General features: G+C 41.1%; 1 protein-coding gene across 1 annotated transcript; it reads left to right on the top strand.

The window, feature by feature from the left end:
• Window positions 1–5,271: 5,271 nt before the first annotated feature.
• On the top strand, window positions 5,272–11,218 carry LOC115629074 (tubulin glycylase 3A; the record flags this gene model as incomplete). The annotated part of the gene is made up of 3 exons (XM_030525390.1): window positions 5,272–6,775; window positions 9,452–9,964; window positions 10,029–11,218. Coding segments are annotated over 3 exons (3,207 nt in total), but the record flags the coding sequence as incomplete, so codon positions are not given.
• Window positions 11,219–11,514: the final 296 nt, after the last annotated feature.

Below are 11,514 nucleotides of genomic sequence, written 5' to 3'. Positions count from 1 at the left end.
TCTGTGTGGTGGTTGTTGGGCGCATGGATCCAGGGCCGCATTCAAAGGGTCAGAGGTTAAAACTACAAATCGTCTTACAGTAAAAATGCGACTCTCTTAAATACTTGTTTTAAATTGGAAAAACTCGCCCTACAAACTAAAAAATTAAATATAAACCTGAAAATATAATTTCTTTTATTAAATATTTTCATAAATTAGGAAATATAAAAGGGGTTGCCAAAAATACCACAGTACTCGAGGGTGTCGTGGTGACACAACTCAAAAAAATAAGAAATCACAGCTTCAATCTACATGTTTTTCAATAAATACAATTTTAGAAAATACGAGAAAACATCACATAACAACGAACGTCCAAAACATTCGAGAAAGTTGCATAGCATGAGCCGATTGATATGCCAACATCCTCTGCAACTTCCCTAATAGTGACTCGACGATTTTCCAAATTTATTTTTTAATAAATAAATACAATTTTGGAAAATACGGGAAAACATCTCATATTAATCCTCAGTTTTAGGGGGATTGACCCAAATGGGTTTTCCATTCCAGTACTGCAAAATTTTACCTTGGTTGGGGAGATTAAATTTCTAAAAATGTGTACATTTTGTGCTGAAACCCAGATATTTGTAACTTCCCAGCAAAGAAAGCGCAATCTTCAAAGTGTGCTTTAAAAAAACGAAATTTATTATTGAAAACTATCAGTACTTTATAAAAAATATGGTTTTAATAAACTTAGAAAAGAAAACTAAGTATTTGCATTCAGTCAGTTCTTGAGCTGAGATAACAATAATTCGATTTAGTTGGTTTAATTGCTAAACATAATCATTTTTGTCGCCCTCATAGACATGTCCGTTTGTCAGTCTGTCCGTCCGTCTAAATGAACTCCTGTATTTCATAAACGACTGAGGCCACGAATAAACATCGTATAAAGACTGTCCTCATTTTTAGGCAACTCGAGTTTATTTTATTTTGCTATTATTTTACCATCTTCCCCACCTCCCTCTCCCTTTCCTGTAACACCACAGAATTTCGATCAAATTGTCCACATATGTGTGTGTTCCAAAACCACATAAGCTATAACTTTCCATCCGCAATTTTTATGTATTTTTCTATTTTCATGTGAATGTTCATCCAAGACAGTTATTTTTAAAAAAGTTCTTTGTAAAGCAATTTTACTTCGCTGCTCTTTTTTTTCTTTGCTTCTACTTTACTCTTGTAATACAGTGGCAAATTCAAATTACATACAAGTAAGAATTATTATTCGGTTCCCAAAAATGATTGCATAGTAATATTTGTTAGGATACTACGATAAAGGGGGTAATTATTAATAAGCGGTAACATGAATTTCTTAAGTTCACCAAAACTGAAATACTAGTACTGATTATTAAGTCCATCTTATCGTTTGTCGCTCAGTCGAAAACATAAATCGTTATTAATACAAGTAGAAGAGATATCCCCATTAGTAAATATACTGTCAATGTACTTGATTATAAAACTAATTTGCGTATGTTTGGATTTCGGAGTCGCATTCACCAAACTTGCTTTATAGACTCTTCTAATACCCAAGCGACACAAGTTATTTTATTTTTGCCTTTTCAATAGTTTCAGAACGTTATTTATATACAATTATCTACTATTGTTTCAAATTTAATTCAAATCGGTCAATTCTAAGAAAAGTTATTAGCGAAACAAAGTAAAGGATTTTTTCATTCTATTAAGCTATTACGAACTAAAGCAAGATTTATTATTTATTACCTTTAACCTGATTGGCATTGTGATTTAGTTAAGCGCATATTTACAACAGCTTCTGACTTTTACAAACTTTCGAAAAATAGTTGATGAAGTCATGCACAACATTCTATTAAAATAACTTTGTTTACTATATAGTCGACCTTATAATTGAAATTTATTCACCTACCAGCCTCTTTAAAAACTTCATATGCCTTGACCCCAATCAAAATTTCTTGCAAAACCACAAAACAATTTGTTTTCAGTTCGCAACTTATTTAATTGCCGGATGCCACTAGTCCGCACAATAGCATCGGGCCTAACTCTATTTAAGTCGCACAATTAATTATCCTTTCAGTTGATACGAATAACAATCTGGCAAGCAGAAACCAACTACCATACTTAACCAGTAATTGCTGAATGCCACATAAATAAAACAGATACTGGAATCAGAGCCTCTGCCGCAAAACTTGGGCAACACGCAAGGACGCCAAGCACGGCCCATACACACGGAGGTGTTGCTCTACGTATGGAAAACCAGCTACCAACTTTTCCGCAACTCTGTAACTGTAAGCCACAATGCAGTAGTGAAAAGAAAGCAAACTGGAAATTAAGTTTGCGGCAGTGACGTCCTTGAACCAAATAGCTACGATCCAAAGACAGAACTCAACCCAACCACCCCACATATCACACACAGTATCATGTCAGTGGCTCGCCTCTTGCTGCCTATTGCTGGCTCGTCGTCAACTTGTGGCGTAACTTAACGTGATTACTTTACAAATAATTGAAAAGGTTGTTTTTATTCCATTGCTCAAAGAGCACAGCCCACAGGTAGGCCTGGGTTCTCGCAGAGCTCTGACGTCGCCGGTCGTTTCCGGTCGACAAGTCTCACGCTTTTACATCACTGCCTCCATATGAGTCGCATTTGCATTTCACTGACGCCAGCAATGGCGTTGGCGTTGCCTTTGCCGTTGACGTTGACGTCGCCAGCTGTGACGAAAACAACGAACGACGATGACACCCACTAACACCAAGCAACACCGACTCTGACGACAACAATGAACCGAGCAGGGACACCAACACGGACAACAACAACAACAACAACAACGATAACAACGTAAACAAACATATCGTGCGAAAACATCGTTCAGCACGATACCAATGGATAGGCCTGAGGGGCAACCTGTTCTGCTTAAATGGATGCGGGGCTGCCTGGAAATAGAAAAAGGAGCTCTTCCGACATCCGCTACCTATGTGTTTCTTGGGTAAGGTCGTTGTCTTACTCACTATAAATCTGTAACAGACTAGCGGAAGTACTCGCCTTTCTACATATACAATAGTGCTGAAGGGATTAGCCCACACTGTCCCAGTCATCGTAGCACCTATTAAAAATTTCATTTTAAACTCTAAGCCATTCCCTGACAGTTGTGTGACATTTTGAGCAGCAAAATAGCCCATTACCATAATGATATTAAATTGTGGTCAATTTACTTGCTTAAAGAAGGGACTGATGGTCAGCAAATCAAAGCAAGATGGAATGGTGAAGTCGAGCAAACCTGACAGTGAAACGTCCTGGCCCCAAACCAACCGAACAAAAGAAGAAGAAGATCAAACACGATGCTGCAATTTGTGAGCCTCGGACTGAAATAATATAAGTAGTCGCTCGAATTTCAATAAAATGAGCTCATTTATACTTGTATGAAATTTTAAACAAAAGTAGTCAATAATTATGTACGAAGAGTTTACACGTAATTTATGTTGCTTTTCGAATTGGAATAAATATACAAGTTGCGTTTCAAAATAAACAGGATCTTTTAAGAATACGAACAATAAACAATAACGTTGTCAAAATCAATAAAAAATATAGTTCTTTAGAATGCCTTTGGATGGTTTCTACACATTTTTCGAAAAAGGTAAATGTCGCACGGCAAATCGGGAAGTGGTTGATGGTTAAAATGTGGTTTTTAATCACAAAATCAAGTGTCGACCAATAAGACAAATTTTATGTTCGCAGTGTATTTATTTACTTTGTAACGAACATTATAAATCCTAAAATATTGCAGTGTTCACACTATTGCTAATAATTCCTTTTAGAGCATTTCATATTGGTGTGGTAAGCAATGCAATGTTCTTGCGTCTGTAGTTAATGTAAATGGTTTCTTAAAGTCTGGATATATCAGAACTGATTAATTTCCTTGTATTCAATTTATTGATTTCTTGTAAACAGCCTTCTGCATCAACATTTCCTCCATTAATATAGTCCATTTAATGCAAACAAAATAATAATAATAGTTGAAGTTTAGTTATTTAATTTATTTTGATTGCTTAATAAGATTTAACACTAAGCTTCCTTGTTTCTGTGACCTATCGGATAGTTATAGTTATTTTGTTATCTCTCCTTATTTATAGATGCAGACTCTGGACACTTTTAAATTTAAATTTTAAATTTAGCTGTTTGTCCTTTTCGTTCTGAAACCCCATATAAATCAACGTCTTATATTCTTTCAACAATTAGTGGGGTTAAAATTTTAAAGATATATAGTATTAAAAAATACGAAGTTTCCATATTTCTACGTTCTTTCTTATCGTAGTTTCTTCAAAATCTGGTTTATTTTTAATTTATACCTCTAGGCCCGTTTATCCGATTTTGTAAAGTTATAGTAAATCTTTTTCTCTATTGATAACTCAACCCTTCCTTTGTCTCCCTTTTTTATTATTCCCCGAAAAGTTTAAAGTAATTCCTGAACGCATTTCACTCAGTAATATTTAATTCGATCAGTGATTTCTGAGATTGAAAAAGTGACGCCTCTTTGGCCGTATATCTGAATGAACGCCTGAATATCAGAAAGGACTGAGTCCTCATAGGCTAAACTTTGTTTGTAGACTCTCATAGTTTCTAGGCAATAGTAGTAGAGAATTTCAATGTGTTACTCGACCCACCTCTATGCAACATACTCGTGCAACATTGAAGGTCAGTTCTTTGGCAGTTCGCACAACAACTGCCTGGTAACCACAACAAACCTCAAAGTCGACCTAACCCAACGCGAAAAGAGCTCGAGCACGTTTATGCTAGAATGAAGGGGACGCGCCTACTCCAACAACTCCAATAGCTGCAACAACACAGAGTGGAGCCAAGAACCTTTGGCATATGCTACACGAGCATGTAACTATTAATAGAGTCGTTCGAGACCCGAACCTTTGAACTTAACTGGGGCTCAATGGTTGCCAGGCAGCTGAGGGCCGCCCATATGGGAGGCCGTACTCAAAATTAACAGTCACAACCACTCACTCACTCACTCGCCGAGTCAGGAGTCAGTCAGTCAGTCAGTCAGTCAGTCAGTCAGTGGGTTGCGTAGCATCCGCGCACACGGAACGCGATAATTTTGCAAAAATCGAATTAGTCTGTGCCTATAACTGAACGCGTACGTTTGCATAATTTGCCAGACGGATACTTCAATTGATTGGATGGAAGTGGATGTGCAGTGCGCGTTGGCCGAGTGAGTAATGCACGATAGAAAGCAGGAGCAGCAGCAGCACCAGCGACCCAGCAGTGAGCCACAACGCAGCAGGGAGACCGACCTCGGCCGGGAGACGATCAAATGTGCAAGTGCCACATTGCAAAAGAAAGCGGCGGTGCCACAAACGCCACCAGCGGCACCGCCACCCACGCCCTCCGCGCCAGTTCCAGTGCCAGTGCCAGTGCCCATCATACAACTGACGCCCGCCAGCAATGCAACGACACCTACGGCCACACCGCCGCGCACACACTCCGAGGATGGCAACAACAACAACAACAACAACGGCAATAATGACAAGATTGGCAGCTCGGGCGATGCCAAAGGTCTTTGTCCGGCTCTGCAGACAGCCAGCAAGCCAGCGAAGGCAACGCTGCCCAGTCCGTCCGGCCATACAACATCGCCCATCGTCGCCACAACGAATTCACCCACGCCGACACCTACACCGACGTCCACATCCACGCCAACTGCCAGCGCGCCGATGGGTCCGCCCACCAACTACTGTGCCCGTCGCACTTGGATCACCACGGATCGCATGAACGAGCTGCGTCGGAAGGCGCAGGAGGCGGCAAAGCACAACAAAATCTTCACCATACGCGGCTGCTTCAATTCCATACGCAATGCTCTGATAGCGCGTGGCTGGGTGGAGAAACTGGATATGCATCGCAAGGTGATGCCCGCGGGTCAAATGACGTACGAGGACTTGACGCAACGCCTGCCGAAACGCAAGGCGGGCGAGACGAGGCGGCAGTACGTATTGAAGTGTGAGCGGAATATAATGTCGCGTTTTCTGGAGCACATGCCTGTGGACTTTCTGTGGACGAATCGAAAGGAGAAATGCGATTACATTGATCAGGCCAAGAATCCGGGCATGACCATCAACAAATTCCATCGCGCACCCTTCACCTCCAAGGAGGGTTTGTGCAGCCAGCTACGTGACTTCCATTGGTTCTTTGAGGAGGGCACAGCTGAAATGTATTTTCCTCGCTGCTACAACGTCTGGAGTCCCGAGGAGCTGGGCGAGTTCATGGATAACTTCAAGCTAACCGCCTGCGTCGCCTTTCTGCGCTCCATGCTCTGCAAGTATCACAAACATGGCTGCGAAGCGGTATTCTCCACCAGTGGCAAGATACCCTACTCCGCCATAGACTTCGCCTACAAGCGCGTGGTCGAGTACATCGATAGCTGCCAGCACAATGACATCGATTATGAGGATCCGCCGAAAATATGGGAGCACGACTGGGATGCCTTCCTCTACCAACATCAGCAGCTCGTCAATGAGGATGCCCGCATCCAGCACGATGGTCAGCGTACAATCGAGCATATGATTAAGTCATGTCTGTCGCTGGTGGACAAAATGAAGACCCACTGGCCCCAATACACCCTGGATGGCTACCAGAACTTGTGGATCGTGAAGCCGGCCAACAAATGCCGTGGTCGCGGCATATTGTTAATGGATAATTTGAAAAAAATTTTGGGTGTCGTTAATCCATCGATAGCGTCAAAGAGCCGTTACGTAGTACAAAAATATATAGGTAAGCCTAAAAGAAACCTAACCTAGCCCACACGCACACACACACACACATACACAGACAAACTTGTAAGCACAAGCTTTCCAAAGAATAGCTCTGTGAGGAGGAGAGTTCAGCATGCTTTTTCGGGCGTAACGAAATAAACAAACATGCACTAAAGTAGGTCGAAAATCAGGCCGTTGCCGTTGATGCCACACCGCCAGCCAAACAAGCAACGCACAATGGGCCAAACAACACTTTTGCGCGAGTACAATTGTGGATTCCAAGAAAATTTTAAAATGGAAGGAGTTGAGGAAAAGCAGAAGGTTGGACGTTAAACGATTCGTTAGCACTAAAAGCTAGATCCAGAGACTTAAAATATTATTTGGTAATTTTCTAGTTTATTGAGTAGAGGACTTAGCTCCTAATCGCGTTGCTTTGCTTGCTTCAGACTTAAATTATTATTTGGATATTTTCTAGTTTATGGAGTAGAGGACTTAGCTCCTAATCGCGTTGCTTTGCTTGCTTCATTTGATTAAAACATACATTTTTTATAGGAATTATATAATCAAATAAATACCCAACAATACAAATAAAGTTATTATAAATACATAAATTATAACAAATCTATTATAATATAATCATCCTTCAAAAAGGCTTAAAAATCATAACACTACCACCATAACTAAATAATAAATTAACTAAACCCGCAGTGGAATTTGTTGTTTGCGATTAAACCTGTTGATTAATAGTAAGTTTTGCTATTGTTTTAAAAAAAATTGTATGTTTCAGTATATTCAAAACCTTACCTTTGAAAGATTCCATTCAGTTTGAGAAACTTTTCAACCATAACAATAATTTCTAAAAAAAAAAAAAGAGAAAGGAGATATGAAAGATGAAAAGATGATATACCAAATAATGGTTTAAAAACCTTTTTTTAACTTAATAAAATATATATTTCTAACTTAATAGAGATTGATGTGTGTGTGTGTTTCCTTTTTGTAGAACTCTTTACCATTCGAAATAGTTCTTCATGGGTAAGAACAACAACCACATGCGCAACAATAAAGCTATTATAAATATAAACGAATACAATTAAATTTCTCGAGTTCTAATTTGTTCATTCAGACGGGCATTTTTAGCCCACTGTGCCAACTTGAGCTTCCAACTTTGCTTGGCGTTTTTGGATGCCAACAACGTCATGGGTAAAGGACGAAGACAATGACTCGCGACTTGCGGTGTCTGCCAACACGCACGCATATCAAGCAACGAAGGCAACAAGAACATATGGTTGCCTCAGCGCCTCCACAAATAGCCTAAAAACGTGCAAGTTGCCTCTCCTTGCCAGGCACCAATCGTAATTTGTTTAACGGTTTCAGCGTTGTGTGCCACTCAGTTAGACTAGCAGGCGGGCGTGCAACAGGTTCAAATTGATTTTCAATATAACCTCAATGTCAGCGGAACTATTTTTAGACGATACGCTATCAATCCCTTTGAATTTATTTCTGTGTGTACGGATATTGGAAACAGTACTTAAGCTGCAGCTTCTACGATAGTTAGTGTTCTTTTAAACACGTATTTCTACCTTCCCCATTAAGTTTTACATAAATATGATTCTTACGGAAACTATGAATAGGAAATTCATCAAAATTAGACAGAATATTGGACCCGATACGTTGTAAATCCGGAAACCGGGCTCGTTTTCCACTTGGCATATGTATAAGGTAGGGGGGAAAAAGTATTATTAACTACATAAAATAAATATTTCATACCCTGTACCCAAAGGGTGAAAGGAAATACTAGTTTTGTGCGAATGCATGCAACAGGCAGAAGGAGGCGTGGCAGACCCCACAAAGTATATATATTATTGATAAGGGTGACAAGCCGAGTCGATATAGCCATGTCCGTCCGCCTGTCCGTCTGTATGAGCGCAAGGATCTCAGAAAGTACAAGAGCTAGAATGACCAAACTTGTTATCCAGGTTTCCCTGAGTCCTAGGCAGGTCAAGTATGTTTTTTTATTCTGATTTCCAAAAAAAAGATACTTATAATAATTGTAAAAAGGGTTACCTTAATAGGGTAAATTATATAGATTTCGTAATTCATTTTTACTCGAATTAAACTTTTTCTATAAGTATCAACCTTTTTTTTTTGTAATCTTTATATGGTTTATTTTATATATTTCCCAAGTTTTATTTTTATTAATAATTTTAAGTATTTATAGCAACAATAATGGTTAGGAGCTTAAATAGGATCTGGAATAAATTTATTAGCTTTGAATTCCCTACCAAAAGTTTGTAATAGTTTGACAGAATTCGCATAGAAGTTTTTTTATAACTCAAGCATTAGTCTCTGATTTATTTTTGTTCTCTGTATTTTTAATGGCATTAAAAAAATATAATTTTTAATGAAATACTTCATGTGTGTACTTTTAATAATACTTACAAGTAATAACTTAGAGATGCAGCAACTTGCTATTTTTTACTTAAAAATATAATAGGACTATGCTTTAATATTAATAACAAATTTAAATATTAAAAACTGATTAATAATCGGGGTTATTTAATCAATTATTGTAGGAGCCATAAGACCTTTAATCAAGCATCTTTATAGAAACTTATGGCATTTTATTCCATACATTATTTAGGATGTATGTAAAACTTTATTAAAACTTATATTGCCATTTCAACTATCCTTTTAGAGCGCCCGCTCATCTTATTTCAAACGAAATTCGACATACGGCAGTGGTTTCTCATAACGAACACACAACCGCTGGTTGTCTGGTTCTACCGAGAGAGCTATTTGCGCTTCAGCTCCCAGGAATACAGCTTGAGCAATCACCACGAGTCGGTGCATCTGACAAACTACGCCATCCAAAAGAAATACACGAACGGGAAGCGCGACAAGCGACTGCCCAGCGAGAACATGTGGGACTGCTACTCCTTCCAAGCCTATCTCCGGCAAATTGGCAAACACAACATGTGGCTGGAACGCATCTATCCGGGCATGCGTAAAGCGATTGTGGGCACAATGCTGGCCTCGCAGGAGAATATGGATCGGCGACCTAACACATTTGAACTGTTCGGTGCAGACTTCATGATTTGCGAGAATTTCTATCCCTGGCTCATAGAAATCAACTCGAGTCCAGACCTGAGTGGTTCCACAAGCGTTACGGCCCGCATGTGTCCACAATGTCTGGAGGATGTGGTGAAGGGTGAGTAGCCTAATTAGCGGATACAATTGAAGCAATACAGCTCTGTCTCTCTCTCTGTCTGCAGTGGTTATTGATCGTCGCTTGGATCCCAAGTCGGAGTTGGGCAACTTCGAGCTGGCCTACCGGCAGGTGGTGCCCCCAACGCCCGCCTACATGGGCCTCAATCTGTTTGTGAAGGGCAAGCAGCTAATACACAAGACGAATCAGAGTCACAATCATTACTACTACCAGCAGCACCGCAAGGAGCGCAGTCTAGCCACCAGCAGCGTCTTTCGCCAGCGCTCAGCAATCATACCCACAACCATTTCGCGCATACACCGCGCCATGCCCACTTTCAATGCCACGGAGTATATGGAGAAGCACATGGTGGAGCCTCTGAACAGCAATCGCAGCAGCATAAGCGTTAGCAGCACTCAGCAGCCCCCATCTCTCAGCTCGCTGAGCAGCAGTGCTCGCCAGAAGTCGCCGGCCACACCCCTACCCATCTCACCCTGTCCGTATCTGCTGAAGCAGGCGGGTCGCTCCATCACCCAATTGCTCAGTGCCACGCACAAACGAAACCCTGCCTCTAGCATAACCGAGTCCCAAGTCAATGCACTGCCACCCAAGCGTCAACGCAGCTGTGGGCCACGCCTCACCTCCAGCCAGATAGAAAGCACCGAGCGCAAGTTCAAAATACTCATCAAGAACTATACGCGCAGCGACACTACATCCGAGCACGCTCTAGCCAGCAGAAGTGAGAACAATTTGCAGGATTTGACAGCAGGAGATGCTGCTTCCCGTCCAACGAGCAGCAGCAGCGCCAAGAAACAGGAAGCGACCAATGCGTCAGCCACTGCGCCGACCATTAGCGAGCGGAAGTGGCGTAGTTTGCGCAACATCTCCTCCACAGGCACTTCGATAGCAACAACGTCCAGGACGAAACCTGCACCCACTAACACTACTGGCCCCGCCACACGTCGGTTTATGCGCACCAAGTCCGAAATTGAAAGCACAGCCGGCATGCATGCGATAGGCCGCACCTTTGGACGCAAATCGAACGGACCTCGTCTGCCCATCAGCATATCCGTGCAGGCTCTGCACCGAGGTGAGCCAATTGTGGCGGCCATGAAGCAGGCTACGAGCGAACTCCAGCTGGCACAAGCACAAGTTATCAGTCCACGCACGGCTTTGGCCGGAAAAATGACGAGCACCATCTCGGCATCCACATTGGCGCCGCCTATCAGTTCCACCCTAAGCAGTGCTTCTATGTGATGCTGTCCTCCTATTCAATATCAATTAGTCAAGGTAGTTAGGTACAGGTGTTGAAATAGGTACTTTTGCTTAGGACCATACCTAGTATGGAGAGCAAAGAACCCTGTTAGTAGAGCTTTTTAAGGAGCACGTTTAATACAAAGTAAGATGATGAAATGTTGTGAGTCTTGTTTGGTGACCCCCTCGCTTTTATGACGTGATACACGGACAAACCAAAGAAGATTGACAGTAGATACTATATCTACGCAGTTATTAAATTATCATTATTAGGTAGCTTCTCTAATTCCATGTAAAAT

Source organism: Scaptodrosophila lebanonensis, unplaced genomic scaffold, assembly GCF_003285725.1.
Source record: "Scaptodrosophila lebanonensis strain 11010-0011.00,11010-0021.00 unplaced genomic scaffold, SlebRS2 tig00000131-arrow-arrow-pilon, whole genome shotgun sequence".
Taxonomy (NCBI): Eukaryota; Metazoa; Arthropoda; class Insecta; order Diptera; family Drosophilidae; genus Scaptodrosophila; species Scaptodrosophila lebanonensis.
The sequence above is the reverse complement of the archived record's forward strand: the minus strand, read 5'-3'. Positions and strand labels throughout refer to the sequence as shown.